We start from the raw sequence: 21,868 nt of genomic DNA, 5'->3' as shown, positions 1-21,868 counted from the left end.
CCTTTATTTATAAGTTGGATAGGGTTCATTCATACTTTCAAAGACTGAGTCAGATCTAGACCCTTTTTATACTTCAGTTGTAATGTAATAATAGCCAGTGTAGCCAATCATTGTCAAAAAACAAATATCGACCTATGACACTTCGCTCATCGAGTGATTTTCCCGAACAATAATGCTGCTCAATATTATGAGCAATTCTAAGTTAAATTAGCATTTTAGAGGCGTTAAGTTACCGATTCAAATATGCCTAATAACGCAAGCGCACTACATCGACATATCAGCGTATCGATTAGTTTATCTTACTGGTTTTCCAATAAGTATATCCTCAGCATGCCCTAGATGCTTTACTACGTTAATTTTTAGCAATGTACGTACCCAAACTAGATTTTTCCGGCAAAAAGGAGCCCACACGTATGTGGAGGTGAACTTACCATCGTCGATTAGCTTTTACGATTCTTATTGCACACGAAACAAGTTAGCAAGGCATAATTAGCCATCTTTTTTCGCTCGGGTACTAATATGTATTTATATATCGTTTTAATCGAACAACGATTATATCAGCGATGAAATGATAAGGAGTGATCTGATTTGCTCAGATCATTGAATGCTTTATCATCTATTGATTACATATGAGCACTGCACAGCCAACTTAGCGTAGTAGTGAGCAATTTTATCTGAAAATGCACAGATTCGACAAATGTTTCGTTAGCTATTAGCCGTCTGCTACATCCATAACCACTAACATTTACAACTAACGCTGTGAAGTTCTGTTCATCGTTTGGCAGTTGTATACTTTTGCTATTCTAACCTTGCGTTGCCACGTGGGGCCATCTCAAATCTGGCCGATTGCTTCGCTTGCGATCTCCTCTTCTATGGATATACCCAAACGTGTTGAACATCTGAAAATCGAAAACGCTTGAGCAGTCGCCAAAGTTCAGAAGTAGCCTGATCGACCAAAAAGCCCACCAACTAACGATCCAGCGACCGAACGAGGAAACGCTTGAGGGGCGATAGCTAGGCGGCCATCCGCTTAAAGGAACCCTGAACTCCCCTAGGTCCCGAGCGGTTTTGTCTGCTATCACCTACTTACTCGGTCATCCTACCGCATGTAACCTGTTGCCTGCTATACCCTTCCGTCGCTTGAGCTGAGCTCCGTTAGTGTTATGCCCAGTCTGGGCTTTGCTTGCGTCTTTTGGCCAGATATCGAAGCGAATCGGTAATCTGACTGGCGAGGTTTGAGTTTCGAACTTCAGGTTCTGCCCCAGCCTGACTCAGGCTTCTGTCAGAGCAGGGGCTGTCTAACGCTGTAGCGGAGAATACAAACATAAGCGAACGGTGGAAGACTGGCGGACGTGAATGTAAACGCTAACAGAACCTCCTCCGCCTCAGTAGCTATTCCTAAGTCGAGTAGCCAGTAGCACAGGCGTTGGCCGACGGCGACGGCCAAAAGAAAACCTTTCTTCGCCTACTACTGGTTCTACTACTCCGGTGTTAGTCCACGGCGCTATAACTGTATGGCGATGAGCAGCGAGCAGTCGAGGCCATAGCGAACTGCGACGTCTTAGCCGTGTGACCCTTTCCCAGCAGACGCCCTCTCCACGCCAGGGGTCTCTCCTACCGAAGGCCGGTGTCCACAACAACATCCCGCGCCAGACGCACGCAGTTCGACTTCGACTAAATTGTGCTGGAGTTGTGGTACAATACGTTCAGCTGAATGCGGATGGGCCTGCCCACTAGCCTACCGCCTAGCTACCGCCACTGCGAAACGGCAGAGAAGGAAGACGAAGCAAGTTGGACCCGCTACTCCAACGGGAACAGACTCACGCCATTGACCTTGTCCGTCGAGTCGGATCCGATGCAAATCGGACATTAGTACCTCGTCGATGTGAATTTATCGGTGCATGGCAGTCGTCTCTACCAGTATCTATCTCTTGTTGCCGAACTTGTTTTACGCCGCGTTGTGATGGTTCTAGTTAGACCGCAGCGTCCACTACAGGCAAAAGAACTAGGAATCTACAATAGCAATAACGTCTGTTTGTGTGAGAATAGGGGCTAACTACACTAAAAACACCGAATACAAAAACAATCAAGCAGGCGGATCAATCGCAAACTGAAAACAGGTACTAGCTGCTGCGGCTCGACCTTCATAGCATATTGCTGGTCGGTTCGGTGAAAAGGGACGAGAAGACGAAACAGAGATACGGATCGTCTTTTCAGGCACGAACTAGCGGCTGGCAGCTCGTATTTACTTATCGCCAAGAGTTCATTCGTCGAACACGGCGTGCTCTTATACACTGAACAGAGGAAACTTGTACATACAAGAAGCACTACTGAATCGAAAACTGAATGGCATTCGTTTAATAGTCAAAGATATTGAATTGACCTAGCACATCAGTAAGGCGCAATCTTGATCTGGGTCAACAAAGGCAATGAAAATGGGACAATATAGCAAGTTCCCGTTCAGCAACTAGTTAAAACTCAGCTTAGTTTAATGTTGCGAACACACTTTTCGAATAGGCCTTGGCCTTGGTTTCTGGACTGAGTCTATTCAAAGAAACTTCGAAGTTGATCGACTCTTTGCAACAGTGTCTTAATCTGCAGGAGTTTCTAGGCTTCACCCCCCCCCCCTCCCCGCCGGAAGAGTTGTACACAGTTGCAATGCACATCAGCATATGGTCGTCGTGTTTGGCCGAGTGTCTCATGAAAACCTGTGATTGCGCCCATTACAGACTCCGTCTGCCGTAACGGAACCTCCGTAAAGTTAGCGCTGCCGGACGTGCGTTCCAGCGAAGCGCTGCTTAAGGTTTGGAAGACTCTGATTCGCTCTCAGCAATAGGGCATCGTGGCATAGTCTGCATAAGGATCGAAGAGGAATTTAATGATGCAACGTAATCGTTATACCATCAATGTTTAACGTTGTCTTGCTTATTTCTGCTGTGAAGTTGTGGTAATATATCTGGATTAATTGTTGGTGATGGCACATATCAATCGAGCCGTGGCGTCATTTGTGTTATTTATGCGCATCAGTGGGTGACTGATCGTCGGCCTATTGACGTGTTAAAGTTACGTCCGCACTTATCTACGTTAGATTTTGTGGTTTCTGATGATAAAGATGATAATGAGTATTTTTGAGTGCTTCGTTTAGAGGCTCTCTCTACTAGGACGACAGCGAATGCCACCGATCGTCTTCTGACAATACGGTTCTTGGATAGACAGTTGCTTCTCATGTTGACAAAATTGAAGGACGATTAGTTTTACCTGTCGTGGTACCACAACATTGAGTTAGTTCGGCACTACCCAAATGCGAACGGTCCGTTCTTGCCTATGTAGCCAATAACATTTGTGGGGCGTTGCATTCACCGTCAACGTTTTGCTCAAAACACTTCATTGAAGTAGGTGAAAAAGCCGTTACCTTAATGTATTAAACGTTGTCGACGGATTATTGAAACTCCCGAATAGCACCGTTTAAACTCGCGCGGCCTGATAGCATGTTTTCGCCAGTGCTAAATTCATCCTGAGGCTTCCTATCTGCATTTAATCTAATACATCGGTACATCGTGACAGGCAAGTGACTACATTGATTTAGTATCGAAACGGATTTATTCTGGGCAGCAGGACACGCTGCAGCGTTGCTGTCCATGATTATATCGGCGTGATGCGTGGACGAACTTTAGTACGACAAGACACGGAGAGGACGCGTTGGTGATCTGTGCTTATGACTAAGGTGAGCTGCCCTATACCGAGCTCAGCGTACGGAAGTAGCTGGTTCTGTGAAGGTCTGCATTTATACCAGCTACGAACTGATCTGAAGCCGTTCTCATTAGCCCAATCCGATCGATTGATCAACATAACCAGTCAAGCGGCGGCGGCAACATGACATGTCGGACGCTTTTGCTGGCAGTCATATGCTGGGCGACAACGGCCGCTACTGCGCGAAATGTTCATATTAACCAAGAAGTGTCGTCATTTCCCCTTTCTTCGTCGCGATATCAACAGCATCAGCAGCACCGTCGACAGGAACTCATCGATCGCAATTACCATGGATCGGAATCAGGCCAAACAACGACAGCTGAGGAGATTCGGGCCGGCAAACGGCTACTGCAAGTGTTTGGCCTGAAGGAGCCAAAGCTCCGTGGGCACGTCCTGCCACCACAGTATATGCTCGAGCTGTACAATTACACGGCAACGGAGCAGGGCTTCATGAAGACTGCCAACCCATACAATGCTAACCTAATTCGAAGTTTCACTGATAAAGGTAGGGATTCGAGTAGTGTGATGCATATTTTGCTTTATTGGCTATTTTATTGGCTTTCTTTCGAAACAGCTACTGTGTAATCGAAGAGAGAGTTTAAAAAATACGACCGATTCCACGAGTCGTCGGGACCGAATGTATCAGTAGTTGCTACAGATAATAACAGGTAAATGATAAGAGTGAAGCTGAATATTTAACGGAAATTTCTATACTAAATGGCAGATTAACTGGCAGGAAAAAACATGTAGACACATTACAGCCTGAAGCGTTCATCAAATTAATAACTCGATACTAAGTCAAAAAACAAATAGTACTCACTGAAGTAAGATGTGGAATTCCACTGACTACAAAAAAAAAAGTAGATCACTACGTAGACATGATTTCTAATCCGGACGAGTATGTTCCTACCCAAACAGCTACAGAAAGACTATCCAACTATTTAACACAAGCAGGTCAATTGCTACGAAGCACAGGAAACCGCCTTCATTTCCGATCCTTTGGTAACTTCAGTAGTCGTGCCCATTGTAATCGATGGTTAACATTACACCCTACTAGAAAAGAACTGGCCGAACAGAGAAGTAGTTCAAGTTCTTTTTCCTTTCTAATTCAGAACTAGAGATCGACTGACGCAGCAGTTCTATTGAGCATCCTAAAGTCACTATGGCGGGCGATGGGCGACAGCCAATGCCGTCCAAATTATTATCGCACAAAAGTTATCAGTTACCAATCGCATGTGCTTATGTGAACATGAATTCTGTTGAACAGACCGCGTTACGCTAGAATGGCAACTTTAAAGTCTCAGTTCTTCCAAACCCCTACAATGAAATTACATGTAGTTGTGTTGCCTTTGGCGAACAGACGTATTTCGTCAGGATCCCTGCTCTCGTGAGATTCTGCTTGAGAGAGCCATTAAACATCGACTATTTTTTTGCTCGTGTCATTAAACACCAGTAGATTTTGCCGGAAAGCGTTGAGTCACAGTCCGGCCAGGCTTTTAATGCTTCCAGTGGCGAAGATAGGGACGAGGAAACGGGGCCAGTTAACTTGGCTTTCTCCCATCAGCGTCGATTGTCTATTACTAATGTTGGAGCGAGGAAGAATAATCGTTATCGTTTGTCGACTCACACTCGTTCCGTTTCGGATGTGTTTGTGTGCAATTGTGTGGCAGTAGTCAGGCCACACGTGTTAATGTTCATTAATCGACTCCCTTAACATCTGTAGGCCCCGCTCGGGTCGGACACAATTCTGCTACTAGCCTACTACCACCTAACCTAACTGCCTCTACAACTAGCTCTGCCGACCCAGTTGTAGAGGCAGTTAGGTTACGACAGGCTGCGTGTTGGTGAAGATCATGGCTGCAGATATCGTATATTTGCCTGGCACGCTTTGTGAACCCCTTGAAACTATCAGCGTGATTACATTTTTAGTTTATTTGTATGATGCAAGATATGACACAAGAGCTATATTCTATAGATTTTTGTCGATCGTGATTCACAGCACCAAATACGTACCTATACAATCTTACCGTACGCTTCATTATTAAGGCCAAATTCTGTCGATCTTTCAGCGGCATTCTGTGTTATAACGAACACAGAAACGGGCTGTGTTATAGTCCCTCCCTCGGTGTTCCCGCAGAGATAAGTAGATTACAGGCAGGAGTACAAAAATAAGAAAGACCCTTTCTCATGGTATATCGTTTTATTGTTACCGACAGAATTATTTAGAATCGTCCCATGGCCTGCCAATCAATGAAACAAACGATGCTCTCAGATCATTCTTACTAGATAAACACGTCATTATAGACATCTCGATACAACTTCGGTCGTCAATCGATTCGCGCAAAAAAAATTGCCGGGCTTCACTATCTGCGGACAGAAAACACTACCGGTAAGTGGCTTCAACAAACTGCTAATGAACTTTAAATCGCCTTCCATGTTATTAACAACTCTCCACTTTTTTGCCCTTGAAATATTCGTAGCCTGTATCATATGTTCGAAGGACCGTAAGAATGGAGCATCTATTACCCTTTCTATCGTCCGCCATATTCCATTCCCTCGCGCGGAGTAAACTGATGCGCTGATTAAAGCTCGCAATAACATGAATAGGGAGGTGTCGGTTGTAGTCGTGGCGGGTTAGAGAAAACTAAAGAGTTTCAAGAAAAACAAAGATTGTGATGGCCGACGGGTGTGGCGATGGCGAAATTTCCTGAAACAACCACTTTTCCCGTCCACATTATTCGCGCTAATGAGCATAGGCAATATGGCAACGTCTGAATGCTCCAGCCCCTGCACGCAGCGTTGCATGGGTCCCTTTCCTTTATTTCGTTTCGCCAACGAACTGATACCGAAGTAAAGCACTGGTGATACCCTTACAACAATGGCCAATCGAATCGCTCGTTATTAATGGTTAGAGAAATACGATGTGCACAGACAAGCAAGTAGTCTTTGACGTGTACGTGAGGTCTGGCTGTTGCTCGATACGTTATGACGGAGACCGAGGGAGCCGATATGAGGTCAGCAAATCGTCCTTACAATTTGGAGAGCCTGCAAAAAATAACCAGGACAGCGTTTTAATTGCTTCTTCACCTACCGCTTTTTTCGGAAAGGCACTTAACCACACATGAACGTGATGACGTTTGGCCATGTGTTAACTACGAATGGCCATAACAACAAAAGCTTCGGCAGTCTTCAAAAATGGCTCTTTCGTGATCAATAAACGAAAGAACAAATTTCTATCTGCAACATTACACTGTAATCAGATCATGGAATTCGATTGTATTAATTCACACTTATTGTATACGTTAGAAACGAAAAGGTTAAACAGGAATAAGAGCGTCAGCTGCCTGCGACTTCGTCGCCTGACTCGGGAATAGCTTCGGTAATGGGGATGGTTGAAAAACAAAATGTCTATGTGTGTATGGGTGTTTATGAAAGTGCTAGCCTTTCCGCCGGTACAAACTATAGACTGTCAAAGCAATAGTCAGCGGCGACGGCTAGGCGGCAGGAAGCTAACTCGTACAACGAAACCCATTTCGAGGTGGCAACGGCTGTAGCCAGAAAGTGGTCGGATCGGCATCAATGCGGCCGGCTGAGCCTTTTCTTTCGCATCCGTTGGGATGTTAGCGTAGAACGCTGTTTTGCACAGAATTCATTCCGGTAAAGATCGCCTCGATTCGTTCCACGAAACGAGAACCTGTCGAAAAGCAGAGAACAACGAAAAGAAGTACGTAAGTTTTCGGCTTCCCTTCCCCTTCCGCACAGTCCTTGCACGAACAGCGCGGCAGACTCGCTTGTTATCATTGCTTCTGCAGCCTCGATTGGTACTGCTGGCGCAATCGGAAGTGCAAAACTACGCCCAGACGAAGACAAGCCGAAATGGTTGTTTCACTTTCCCCTTCATCCACTGAGCTTCATCCCGTAGAGGCTCGTGGAACCTGCTACTTTTTGCAAGATAAAGACGCTAAAGCTGGAGTCACCGCTAATTTTGCCTGACTAAGGTCGCTTGTCGATACTGCGAACGGCTAAAATAGCGGCGGTTCGCCTGTAGCGACCAGGCACGACTTTTTAGGAGAGACATCAAGAACGCAGACGTTGCACGAATCACAGGGTTGTCAGCCAGCCGGCACCCACAGGGAGGCCAACAATTGCGATTACTTCCGTGCCGACTACGGTAACGCAGCTTCCGGCAGCCCTCCTACTCCAACTGAACGTCCCCAGTTCGAAAGTTATGTCTCTCTCTCTCTCTCTCTCCCTCCGTTGTTTCAACTGGTTTAACTGGTCCCTACCGGCTACTGCTGATGCCCCGCCTGCCACAAACAGTGCGTTGTAGGCGGTGCTGCCCCAATTGCTTCGTCCTTCCAGTAGAATAGGCAGCGCAAGGACAAGAGTACAGATGGCTACAGATAGAAAAGATGCTAAAGGGCAAGCAGCCAGCCACACCTCATCTAAGTAGAAATAGGCAAGCAGGTGGTGACTGCACACAGCCCTATGACAATGTATGGTTGCTGGTGAGCAAGAGGGTGAACCAATGATGCTCCTTGCAAAGCAGGGACTCTTGTGTGTTCGAGAAGGCTGAACAAAGCTACAAGGGGAAGAAAGGGCGTCGAATAAGAGGAACCAACCCCTTCATAAGCTAAATAGGGAACTCGCGTTGCCAGAAACCACCAGCGGCTGCCAAGACGGTAGCGTCTATGAGCGGGAGAAGAAATTTTCGACCTCCAGACAGCAGATGTCGCTCTCCTCAAGTTCCCATGTGCATGTATATATATCGCTTGTACGTGTTATACATCGAGTCGTTCGCGTAGTGCCGGTATCGAATTGGCGCAGGAGCAAGTGAGGGAAAGTTCAGGAGCGAAGAGGAGGGCTTCGTCCGTCTGTCTGTCCGTCCATCTGCCACTGTCACTACAAGTCGACCAAGTCGGGAAATAGAACGAAGAAAATAATTATAATAATTAAAAAAGAAAAAAAAGTTTTTCTCTGAATTATGGTCAATGCTGTCACCCGATTTTATCTGTGTCCCGTGTCTGAGTTGATTTCGACAGCAGACGAAAAAGCGAAGTGAGAAGCGAAGTTGATTCTAAGATGACGAAGCGAACCGGCACCGCTTCAGAAAGGCCAATGGAAGACGACGACGACGTCAATTAGTTCTAGTGAAAATCAAGAAAAGTAATAAATTAGTTCTATCGATAATGGGAGTGGTAAAATGTAAGTGGATTGAAGAGGAAAAAGCGGGCTACTAAGTGGCAACTGAAATGGCACCAAAATCGGTGTCTAGAGAACTTACTTGTGCTCAATAAGATAATATTCTAGTTACAGTTTTTAGATAAAGTTCCGTTAAGATGATACTGTTTTCACCATGTGGTAACAAGAAACGATGCGTTAATATCTGAACGGGACGCCTTTCTCGGGTGGGCAAGCTACGTACTTGACGATGGATTGAACGACCGTGTATCATGTTCCTTTAGAGCAAAGCAGTAGCTGTAATAGTAGTAAAAGCAAGAGGGTTGGGCGTTACATCGCTCGACAAAATGCTTAAATAAAAATCGACTTGGGCTTACCCGACCCAGAAAGCTTCGACGTGGAACAATTTTTATAAATAATTTTTATAAAAGAATAATTCATTTCTTTGTCGGCATATACTTAAGCCACTGACGGAGGACTATACTAAAGCGGTATAAAATCTTGTCGTAATATAGAGCGTACGCGAGGTGTACTTAGCATATGACAATAGTCAGCAGAAGCACCAGAGTCAAGCAAGACAATTGAAGGGTCTAGGCTGATCCACTGTAACACAAGAAGCTTATTAGGGTATATAGTGTAAGATGACTGATGACCAACTCAGAGGAAAAGCACTCCTCAGTTTTTTTTACAGCATTAATCAAAAACCCCAAAGGGCGTTCATAGTTCCTGTTTGTCTCCGTTCACGGCAGACCGATACACGACAATTTGGATGTTTCTACTCCCACAACTCAAAAACGGTGAGCTTTTTCTACATGCTTAAAGAACGGTCGCCAGCTGTAGGGTCAACAGCGTTAGCCATGTTGATTCTGTGCGGTATGTTACTTCCCAGAGAACGGAACCTACCTCGGGTTTTTTCACTCTCCAATCAGGTTTGTCGATTCCGATCGATAGCGGGATCTACGAATTAGCGAGCGATAAAACACTACTTTTATGCTTTATGTCGCTTCCGTCTCTTTTTTTTTTTTAGGTAGTAATCATCCTGTTGGATACCATGGAAAGTGTTTCTCCAGTTTTTAACGATTTTGCAACCAATTAAATCTGCCATGCGATTGCGATTTTCTCAGCTTTAACTTCAAAGCATTTTAACTCTGAAGCCCATTGTTTGCTCCTATGTAGGTTCCGGTACGGCTGGCAAGACCCCTCAAAGCATGAAATGTAGCCTTTATTATCGACTTCGATTACTACTGATGTACTGCTGCAGTTGCTACATGAAGTTTACTTGCCAAAATGTGAATGGTCCCAAACATAGCAGTATTGGCTTTGCATAAACTGCACGAACAGCTACCATGTTTTTTCGTTTGTGTACGCTGACTTTTGTGTGTTGTCCGATATTCTTTAATTGTGTAATATTGATGTTACATGCCCCTGCTTTTGATGATTTGTTCATTCAGCTCAATGCCAAAGCGCGATTGGTAAATTCATGTGTATTGCTGATAATCAGGTCGTCCGTATAGTATGCTAAGTAGGTTCATTCCATTCAGGGCTACTTCCTGTCTGTTGCCCTCATTCGCTGCAATGCACGTTCGATCTTTCTTAGCCCCGCTTTACCTCTCGAACGCCGGTAGTCCCAGACAGGATTACCCTTACTGTTTGCACGATCATTACTTTTGGTTTAGCCTTTCGTCCGATGCGTCTACCCTTCCTTGCCCCATGCGGCCTTCAAACCTGACATCGAATGAAACTACTACCCAGCTGGACTGGGGAAGGGGGGCAAGCCAGAGCTCAGTGGAAATCCTGCCCGACTACTTCCTTGCGCGTATCGTCTAGACGTTGCTGATCAAAGTCCTTGAATGTTAAGGACGAATAAAAGTGAAAGGATGTGAGGAACCGAGTGTTCCTTACCATCCGAAGAGAGACGAACGAATGAAAGAAAAGCCAGCTGACTGACTGCATCCACCGACTAACCGGTGAATAAGTCAACTCAGGCCGTAGCACCGATACGGGGCAGGTACGTTATCAGTTCAGTCGTGCTCGACCTTGTCATTTGCAGATGGTGACTGCACTAAATAAGCCCACTCGAGGCCGAGCGTCGCTTTCTTTTAGGGCGTCGTTATCGACTGCCATTCAGGTTATTTTCGTTAATGTTCCGCCCCAGCAGATTGTTAATAGTATCGTCCTTGCTGATGTTGGTTTAGTTCGTTAGACTGAGCAAACGGCTAGCCAGCATTAGCTTCTAAGCCGACGACAGCTACTGGAGTTAGCAATCCGCTTGCTATGGACCATCGTAACGGGATTGGCCAACTAGACAAAAGCTACTTGATAGATAATTTACTATGCATATAGCGGTGAGGTTTTGGCCGCCATGTATATTTACCTAATCATTACCTACAAATTGTGTGCAATTAATCTGATTCCTATTTTGGCTTTTCAGTGTCACAGCAAGTGACAAACGCGCAGGCAGACAGATGTCTCTGCGGTAAAGCGGACTGATAAAAAAAAGTTGTTAGGTGTTTTCAGACAGTCTGAATTATTTTCGTCTGCTTCTCATACGGTGGTGAGAGTACGAATCGTGTCGAACTCGACGAATACTGACCCAATTAATCGAATTGTTTCTCTGTCCAGCTTGTTATTGGGAACTGTGAGTTAGCCAGTTAGTTACTATCTCCTTAGAAATGGCAGCACTTTGATCCGAACCTTCCGTATTCAAGCGGATCCTCTCTAATATAATCACTGCAAAATTTGCTTTGCAAACATGCTTAATTTCCAATAATATTCTGTGACTCTGTCCTGACACGTCCTTGTTAGCCGGTATCTTTATGAACTACATATTTACGTAAAGATACAACAACAACAACAACCAGCGCAAAGGCGGGAGCACTGCCATTGATTATATAGGTCGTCCTACGGACGCACGAAGCTGCGTAAAAGCACTACGTTCAGTCGACGGCCTGTTCATGTGCATTAGTTTAGGCTGTGACGATAGAAGCAGTCCTTGCTATACACGTATGAATTAACAGCTATGTACAGGGGTACGTTGCACTGTCCACTGTATGCATTTACATAGGCTGGACACAGTATAACTAGTGGCGTATTAGTAGTATATATACGGAAGGTATCAGCTGTACTGTAGGGGTATTTCGCCTGCTTGCAATAGAAGGAGTTATATCGGCTCCCCCCTTTCACCGAGGCAACTTATTGTCTAGCTGCTGCTGCTACCGGTGGCCTTTCGCCGGCCATCAAGCATGACGTGCTTGTTTGCTTGGCTGGTTAGCGATTTGACAAAGTCGGTGGCGCTGGTAACCATAGTGGAGTAATATACGCTGTGCTGCAAGGACTTTGAAAAGCGATGATGCAGGTCCTGACATCGGTATCTGGGGTGATACACGTCGACCAACGGAACAATGCTATCCGACCCAGCAGAGTAAATATCCAAGTGAGCCTTCGAAGTATGGGTCAACTAGAAGCATCCGATGTTACACGTTCAACTGCCTCACGCTTTCTTTTCTAAACGCTGACCAAAAGCACTTTGTCCGCTGCAAGAGACTGGGCTATACTGCGGTGACAACTTTAACGAACAAATGCTAAGGGGAGCGGCAAAGCTAGTGCTTTTCAGCTGATTTATCAATGCCGATCCTCGCCATAGTCGTTTACATCTGCATAGGCAATCTACAAACGTCGAAAAGATCAGTGACACGGAGTTCAGAAACAGGTCAGCGAAACGTTGAGAATTCGAAGTCGAGTCGAAAGAGGCAAAATATACCTAAAACGAAGCTTGTTGTGTACGCTAACATCCACTATTAACCTAACCGCAGGCAGGAAGTGTCTCGAAACCTAGAATTACCCTTCACTGTGCTCCACGAAAAAGCAAAGCGCCTATTCAGGTACATTTCAAAATATAGGCTTGTCCACCGCTACGTAGAATAAGATGTATTTCATGCCTTGGATTTGACCGTCTACCTATGCTGATACACTTATAATTTCAGTCACTTGAACTCTGCACGTTTAGATGCAACAAGACAACATCTTGACAATAACATATACCTACCGTGACTGCAAATAAAGTGGCCTCGAGATAGCAGAACGGTGACGTTCACCAGTCTGACAGCAATTCAAATTCGACCGCGTCGCGAGTGCGCAATTTTTTTTTCTTTTTTTTTTTTTTTTTATGTAATTTAATTGTCTGAATATAAGACAACCTTTCTCTACCAAGAAAGTAATAATAAGTAATTTACGAATAAAACAAATTTTCATCTAGCTACTGCCGCCACCAACAAGCCGTCCTTGCAGACAGCATAGTCGTGATATGTATGGTCATTTATAGCGTTGTGAATTCAGTTGTCCTACAATATCGTCCACGTTTAGGTCGTTTAATTAAGACGTATTTCTTCGGCAATTTTTCCGTCAAGTTCCTATCTACATAATAGTAATAATAATATATCGAAATAACTGCACGAACCCATTTAACTAATGCCATGCGCATGATGTGGTAAAAAACATATATTGTACCGTATCGTGCGGTAATTAGAGTCTATTAACGAGACTTGTCTATCCCAAAATCCTTTGCAGAGCCACTATAACCTACACTCTTTCTAAACGTAAGATGACGTTTCCCGCTGAGATGCTGTGGGATAGTTGCTTGATACCTCCAAGTGAACCGAATGAAGTCCGATGTATTCCTGATCGATCCGTAACCGGGTCTCGGGAAACCTTCCTATTTTACTCTGGATCGAGTAGCAGGCCCCTGTTAATTCGGTTAGGCAATTTGCTGGGTATGTACTAGTGTAGTTGCTCTTCCAGTAGCTGCAGAAGTGATGTTACTGTCAACTACCTTTCCGGACCCCGCCATCGCCAGTAAACTCTAGCGTATTGTCAGGATTACTTGAATGTGGTTAGGTCTAGGGTTTGCTCTGTGCAAGAGGATGGATTCAATACACAGAGAGGGAAAGAGAGAACAAGCGAGGAGTTAGGAGAGGAATGGGGAGTGTACGACGTGTAGTAGCCATTGACTAGTTTAAATCATTGTTTGAACTGATTTCTAACTACAGACGGTTGCTGCGGTAGTACCGACCCCTCTGTCGTGAAACGACCCAGCTGTACCGAGCTGTAGTATAGCCTGCCCAGCCAGGCGGCAAGTTAACCGCGGTACAGGTCACATCTGTACCTCGAGCTCCGCTTTGGCAGGATCCTCGATCGGAATTTTCAATATCTCCGTTTTCTCCCAAAACCCTGCTTCTTTTAAGCGTCAAAACATCTTAACCTGGCCTCTTATGTTCCTTGTATGTATTTATTTCGTTGCGTCCTTCCGTTGAGGAACTCGTGCACAGCTTTCCGTTGGCTCTGACCGTTCTAAATGCGGGACTTCAGCTGGTCCTCGAACGCCCTCATCGCACAAAACCATTGATATCGCAACTTTCTCGACCCGCCGCGGTCCGCGTCTGCGGGCATTGCGAGTGTCCGTGCGCCCTATTTTCTGGTTCGTCAGCCCTCAAGGCTCGAGAGACCAAGCAGAAACGGTTCGATGACTAGGACAAACAGAACTGCTAGAAGGAAGGCTTCTTAGTGGCTTTCAGCGACTTTTGATCCCCTCTTTTCAGGCCAGATAAACGATTCTCTCACAATCATTTAAGTGAAAAATCTCGGAAGGATTCGGACTTGACGAAAAAGAGCTCGGAGAGGGCAAGAAAGTCTGTCCACTAGTTTGATATCGGAAAGGAATGTCGGCGGCTGCGAGCGTCGTTGACGTGGCAACACATCTTAAAAGCCCCGCAGGCCGATTAACGATAAGCGGGCCGGTGCTTATACTGCCTGTTAGCATGGAAGAATGGGGCAGTGAACAACCAAACATAGGCGCACATCTTGGGAGTAGAAAGAGATTCTACACATCTACAGTGTATTAGAGTGCAAGTTGCAGTCAAATGAAATTGCAGAGTAGCACCTGACAACTGTTATTAAATAAAAGTGTGTGCCTCCAAAGTAGACCAAAGATTTTTTAACACATTTTTTTTCCCAAAAAACATAAACATATAACAATCACAATGCGCAAAAAGTAACATCTTTGCTGAGCTTGGCCGCTGCCTAAATGTTTCATTGAAAAGCAAACCATTGGCGAAGTTTACTGCGGCAACCGCGTGCCCATGGTCGCATCCTAATTCCCGTAGCTTAGTGACTAGATGAATGAGCAGCCGTGCCTATTAACTAGCGTTGACACGGACTTCATAGGCATCAATTACGTAAACTAATGTCGTCTAAATTAGTTTCCATCTTGGACCGGTAGTCTTCGTAAAATGTTTCCGGTATCGGTTCCGGATGCCAGGGAATGTATGGCTCACTCTAACGATTTAAGAGCAAATAAGTATTAATAATCTGTAAATAAGCGTCGCAACGGGCTTCATCTATAGATTTTATAGCTTGTTATTTTGACTCGGTGGCAAGGGTTGTTATTTGTGTACAAGCGTAGACCGATAGCAACGTTTAGCAGATAAAAACATTTGTTTTGTTTTGTTTCTATTCCAGTACCAGTATGATGTTCGCTATAAAAAAATGGCAGACAATCAATAGGGCTGTGAACTTGATCGTCTAAAGCCCCTCAATATAATAGAAACATTTTTACTAGGTAGACTTGAGATCTCAGCTTTTCAAACGCGTTTTGTATTAGCTGCCCAGATCAAGACCCTGATTCGACTCCATCAGCCGTTTCGAAAATCCTAGCTAATCAGTCGTCTGAACAAATTCGAAAGTCTACCTTCGTCCTACCATACAGAAGTAAGCGATACGTCGTAGCGTTTTCCGCTCGACGGGTCGATTGTGTTCAACAAAATTTAATTTTGATAGATACCGTTAGCCAGCCAACAGATGATAGAAATGCATATGTGAGACTTTCTGCTTTGTGGGGTTTTGTAAGTATTCTTTCCTACCTAGGCAACCTATCGGTAAGAAGATAACGGGATCAAAATAATCGCTCGCCGTTCAGCGTTAGTCGCCATGTTCCCAATGTACGCCTGCTACAGTTATATAGAAGCCACGAGCGTAGAAGTTACAATGTGAACCTAACGGCAGTATCGATGTTTTCGATGACTCGAGCGCTCGACCATGTTCTCAGCGTTGACATTACATCCATAAACGTTGCTCGTTTAGTCTGATGGCCAAATGAAATAACTAAACAAATACAACATCTATAGGATATTCGACATTCATTGACTACCCAGTTATCTAGGCCGCATCATCTTCAATTAGCATTCAATAAGGCATCAATTCACTAACAAACACCTAATTTACGATAGCTGATAGAGGAAGATGACCTCGCTCGAAGAACGCATTGAAAGTGTGAAGTCCGTATACTTCGTCAACGTCTTACACACACCCCTTATAAGATTGATAAATTAGTCAATTAGATAAATTAGAAAGGGGTAGCTCTTAATAGAAGCTTAACAATATGGAACAGCTATTCGACTGAAGGACGTTCACAAAATTACACAGCTGGCTATTTAGGCTCAAAATATACATAGATCAGAACTTTCTAAACGATTCAATAAGGTGATTCGAAATTGCCGCCGTCGGTACACAACAAAAAGCGATTTTTAATGTGGCCCACAAGATTATGCGTGTTCGATAGCCATCTACCGCTGGCACTTTACTGATCTCTCTGCCGCCGCCGCCGCCGCCCCCGCCGCTACTGCTATTACTGCTGCCGTCATTTCGCCGGACTGGCGATTCGAGCTGCGGTATTGGTGTATTCTTCGCATTTGGCGTAATTAGCGAGCTTTTGTGAAGACGCTGGCAATGATCGCCAAGGTAATCTCCTCCGCCATCAGATGCGCACCATGATCAAGGATCTGTGGGTCGGCTGAGCGTACAGCCCTAACCATTCCAACCCATTAGCTGCGTTACCGAAGTAGCGTATTCTGAAGCCTAACCTGCCAAGACTCTACCGATTTCGTTCGACATGAAGACATATGCTGACGTACAAGTCGAAGTGTAGGTTGGGTTGACGGGCAAATGGCGTTAACCCAAAAAAAAAAACGTAGCCTCGTTATGGCCTCACCAATGGTGACTGACTAGATGTGTATCGAAAGTTTTGTAGCCAACGTCCGCCTATTCCGCCAAATACTCCGATAGGTACACTAAGGCACAACATCAGAAATAAAACTAGAAAACAATCTGTTTTCGAAAGGTTTTGAATTTTATGTCGTCACCGTATATATACAGTGACGCGGATAAAATCGTTACTCGACAAAAAACAGATGAGTGATACCAGAGAGGCAAAATAGAAATACATTTGGGAAAGCTGTGTAGAAATAACAAAATTGAATGGAGATATTTGACCTTTCAGGACATCAGTGCATAATTGTTTGACGTCGCCCTACAAAGGGTGTCCTATAAGAAGCCGCAGAAGCGTAGGACAATTTTAATTAATTAGTAAAAGTAAATTTTAATTATTCTGCAACTTCTCTATTGTACACATTCGTCAATTCGTTTGGTAATCATTTAGTACATTGCGTACCATCGAACGCTTGACTCACGTGTAACAACGAAGAGTACAGAAAAACGACCGAGCTCTAGTAAACGATTTTTCAAATAGCACAAAACAACTGCAACAATAATTGTACTCTTTCAAATGTTTTTGACAGCCTAAAATGACCAAGACCGATCACAAAGGAGATTATACCTTGCTAGAAGACATAAAAACTATTTAACAAAGGGTTCTTTTTCCTTGACCTACTTCCGAACTTTGCTCGTTCTCGCAGGGTTTTGTTGACTTTGCCGCTGCTGTCATAACCAGAAATCCTGGCGTCGGTAGAGTCAGAGCTAAAAGTTGTATAACTGTTTGAAAACGGTTCTCCTGTTAAACGCCTATACACGTTGGTCGATGACACTATAGAAGCAAGGACAGCTGTCCTGCGTAACTTCGCGCTTTTTCGTCCAATCTAGCCATTATCAATTCTGCTTTTACATTTATAGAAAAAAAGGAGAGCTTTCCGTATGAAGGTTCGTTCGTCGGCCTCACCTAGCCCTGACCCTCACGTTGCCTCAAGTTTCTAGCCGCAATCTCCGACCCGCAATCTTCTCTGTCAATTCCATTGTATCTATTGGCCTTGAGAAACCTGTGCATTTTGGTGCCACTTTGAAGCTCCCGGGGTTCGAAAACGGCAGGAATCAAGCAAACAAGCCGCTGCCAGGTAAACAGAGAGGACAGCGACAGCTCTAGTAACACGTGCAGCAGTGGCACGCCTTACAATTCGAGTTTCTCTCTAAGTCTAGAATTCACATCTATATGTAACCCAGCGTAGTGATATCTTTATTATAGCAAGTGACGCTAAGGGTCCTGATTAATTCCTGTAGTGATTTGTAGAGTGTACTTTAGTCGCGACAGGTATTTGAATGTATAGTTTTGCTACTGAACGGTAAATGCGCGGTACGATATGGCCAGGATGGCAGCGTGCCTGCGTACTCAAGTGCGTTTTCTGTGCACTCGTTTTACTTGACTGGCCTTCGGCGTCAGAGGCAGATGCAGTCGTAGGCGGGGAGCTGCGTTGCGTACAGCCGGTTTCGAAGCATTAATGCAGGAACAGACAGGCCAATTCTGTGGCGGATCTATCGCCATTATACTTTTCCAATGCCAGATGGTCCAATGAAGCGGGAATTTCGCCCTTCGCCGCCGATATCTTTCTCTCCTCGAATTCCGTACACTTCTTTGCTCGTTCTGTCGATATCGCTCAAAGAGTTTATTTAACTTCGGCGTTAGCTGTGTCCGCACTGGCGCTGGCTCCGATAATTCTCTTTTTCTCTTTCACGTGCTCCCTTTTTGGCTCCTTTTGTCCCAGCGACTTCTGTGTGTGCACCGGCGGACTCGACAAGGCGTCCTCAGCAGTGCGGACTCAGATTCAGGCTTAGTTAGGCCCAGCTAAACTCGTCGATAGTTCAACGAAAATTCTGCCGTTTTCGAGAGCATCCTCGTCTCGCAGTCCCGTACCGTAACGACAAAAGGGAAAAGCTTGTCGAATAAGTACGTTTCCATACGGATAGATATTAAACATTGCTGCCGGCACTTTCAGGTCATACTTTTCAAAGAAAAGAGATTCTTGCGTAACTGAAGAGAGAAACAACGACGACGACGGTTGGAGATCGTTTTGGAAAGCATGGCTTGGACATTAGCGTGTATGCTAAAGCCGCCCCGAAAAGCCTGAGAGCACAGGGACCTTCTGCTGATCTTCTGTGCTAGCCAGGACGACACGGCTACTGGGACGCGACGGCATAAAGACTTTCTGTCGGACTGAATGCAATTTACCACCGCCGTAACGGCACAACATGGCCGACCTGCAGCCAAAGCAATGATTTGAACAAAGCTATGGTCAAAGCCTCCAGTGCTGAAACTACTCCTGCATCTGACATGCCGACCAAATTACCGCCATCCGTAGTCCTGTTGCTTCTAGCAGGAGACACAGCATAGTCTCATGCCTTGCTGCCTCAGGCGATGTATACAACTCCGTTTGGTCTTTGGAGAATCGGAAAACTGCAATGTGCGACGTTTACCTCCGTTACCGGCCGCTGCGTGGTCGCGGGACACTACCGATGTGTAATAGCGTGACGGCTACAGTGTTGGTGGGGGTAAAGGTATATCGGAAGTTTACATGGAACATTTTTTATTAGTTTGCGACACACTGAAATCTCCACTGTGTATATACTGACTCGGCTACTGCCCAAAAATGACACTGCTGCCCGCCATGGGAAGTCTAATATATACACACTCAGCCTATTGTCCATATAATCAATGTTAACTAAACCCACCCAGGTCTTACTGCTTGAACCCGGACCGCCTTGTCTAGCTGAACATCGCCATTGTTGAAATTTTCGATGCCGATCTATCTCCTGAATGCGCTCACAAACCACAGTGCTGTAATCACGAAACAGGTTGCTTTACCACCTGGATCTACAGTATCACCGTAGTCGCGAACGTTTGCATGCCTAAGTATGAGCGCTTCCGATATAAGTGACCGAGGAATGGCCATCGATCGACAGGAAGTGTTTCCTCGTCATTAAAGAAGCTAGCTTCTAGTTGCACTTGTACATTGTACCACGAAGATATTTGTGATAAAGGTAATAACCTAAACGACTGAATATATAAATACTCGTATACCTCTATTAAGCTCACGAAATAATACGAGGATAAAGAGTTTTTTCCCAAATTTGCTAGGAAGCAACATTCAGCCTCAGGGAGGTTCTTGTGCTGAGTCCCTCTCTTCCTTAATCTTTTGGGTGAGATCTCTCTAATCAACTTGCTAACGGATATAGATCACTTAAGTAGACATGAATATTATTTGCGACAGCCCCTACCGTCTTGCGGAGTTCCGTTGCGCTGCGTGAGAAGCGAACGGTCTTTGATATTCATACGGTTTATCTGGCTGCCGCTGCTACAAACGTCGTCGAGACACTCAGACTGGACATCAGGCCTGGTCTATCTGCACTTAACGAAGAGCAATTTCACGGAAGTGGTCTAACCAGGCCCGAAGCCCGCGGTCAGTGGATCCCGCCTCGACGTTTCGTTAGAAACTAACGCTCTAAGGGCTCGACGCCATGACACAACCGGGTAGAGTCGCTTGGGTCATGCTATATAATAGTAATAGTTGTCGTAGTACGGTCTAGCATAGCTAGCCGTCTTTATGAGACCGGGTTGCCTGGGGCCGAACCAGCCTCGACTAAATCGTTCAGTGAGAGGTGAATTGGTCTCTGTCTCAAAGTTCGCGTACAGAAAGCATATCGTTGATGTTGTTGACGTCATGGTTCTCAAGCGTCTTGCGGGGCACGCTACCGTTGCTACAGCTGGCTTCGTTAACTTTATCACGTTGACGAGAAAACGATTTATGACAACCCCGGTGTTGCAAGGCCCTAGGCTTCGACCTGTGTTGAATTCGCACAGAACAATTGCGGGCACATCGCGTCCAAGCGAGCCCTCGGGTAACAATACGTTCATAGATACAGATTCTAGAATTACGTAGTGCACCTGTTTGATGTCAGTGGAACATAGCGCGTGCAGTAATATTGCGGTACGACAAGATATAAGAGTAAATCAAAAGAACAAAGGTTTGTGGACATACTCGCGGTGTCCGCTGCTGCATGCACATAATTAAAAAAAATATGGAGAGGAAAAGTTCGTTTTGTTTTGGAATCAAAATGCAACATTGCTCATTGCGTAGACGATGGTTAGAAAGACCAATGATAACGGGTTTCGGCTATTTGGCTAAATTCTATAAAGGCTAACTATAAAATACCCTACAACACAGATTTTCCGCAGCTAACAATAGCCATTGAAGCTGCTTCGCACAGGTCTCCTAAACGGCGTCAGCAGGAATGAGCGCATGGCCAACGTGGCATCCCTTGAAACCTCCGTTCCAGCCTGCTGAGGCAAAAAGAAACTGAAAGTTGTCTCTTATGGAAACAAAAAATAAGGTAATAATTTTTTATTACCTTATTCTTCGTGTCGGAGGTGAATGTATTCGCCATCAGAAGGCCAACGTCCACTTTTATCGGCAATTGAGAAATTTTTAAAAATTAAAACGGGCACAAGTGTAATTAACTGCCACTCTACAACTCCGAGACGAATTTTAAAACAAATATAACACCACATTGTAATTAAGGTAGCTAGATAGTTGTTGTTGAAAGTGGACAATAAAAAGAGAGTAGTAAGAAACGTTTGCCGATCGATTTTTGTAGAGCGAAATCAGGTAATGCATCTGTACCGGAAGGTTTGCCCTGCTCGTTATCCGAAATCAATCCGGTCTACAGATCGACATGGAGTTGTTTTAAATGCTTCCAATACTAATCCTTGCTTGTGAAGTTCATTCAACCGGGACGTCATTTTTTGATCATAAGTGGCAGGAAGCAGTTAGTAGGTGCTCCTCGATACGGTTTTCTGATTGCCCCTCATTGACGAACATGTAGC

At 44.9% G+C, this 21,868-nt stretch overlaps 1 protein-coding gene and 1 long non-coding RNA gene across 2 annotated transcripts in view; one reads left to right on the top strand and one right to left on the bottom strand.

Moving 5' to 3' along the window:
- Window positions 1-1,652: 1,652 nt before the first annotated feature.
- Window positions 1,653-21,868, top strand: part of LOC111250784 (bone morphogenetic protein 7-like) — a 52,182-nt gene continuing 31,966 nt past the window's right edge. The window contains exon 1 of the mRNA XM_022806538.2: window positions 1,653-4,255. Coding sequence (XP_022662273.1) covers window positions 3,874-4,255 — 382 coding nt within the window. The 5' untranslated portion in view covers window positions 1,653-3,873. The remainder of the gene's footprint in view (window positions 4,256-21,868) is intronic.
- LOC147758286 (uncharacterized) overlaps window positions 5,946-21,868 on the bottom strand; it is a 33,772-nt gene continuing 17,849 nt past the window's right edge. The window contains exon 3 of the long non-coding RNA XR_015320607.1: window positions 5,946-6,795. This is a non-coding gene — a long non-coding RNA (uncharacterized LOC147758286). The remainder of the gene's footprint in view (window positions 6,796-21,868) is intronic.

This window comes from Varroa destructor, unplaced genomic scaffold, assembly GCF_002443255.2.
Source record: "Varroa destructor unplaced genomic scaffold, Vdes_3.0 BEIS01000001.1, whole genome shotgun sequence".
NCBI lineage: Eukaryota > Metazoa > Arthropoda > Arachnida > Mesostigmata > Varroidae > Varroa > Varroa destructor.
Note: the sequence above shows the minus strand (reverse complement) of the source record. Positions and strands in the feature narration are given on the sequence as shown.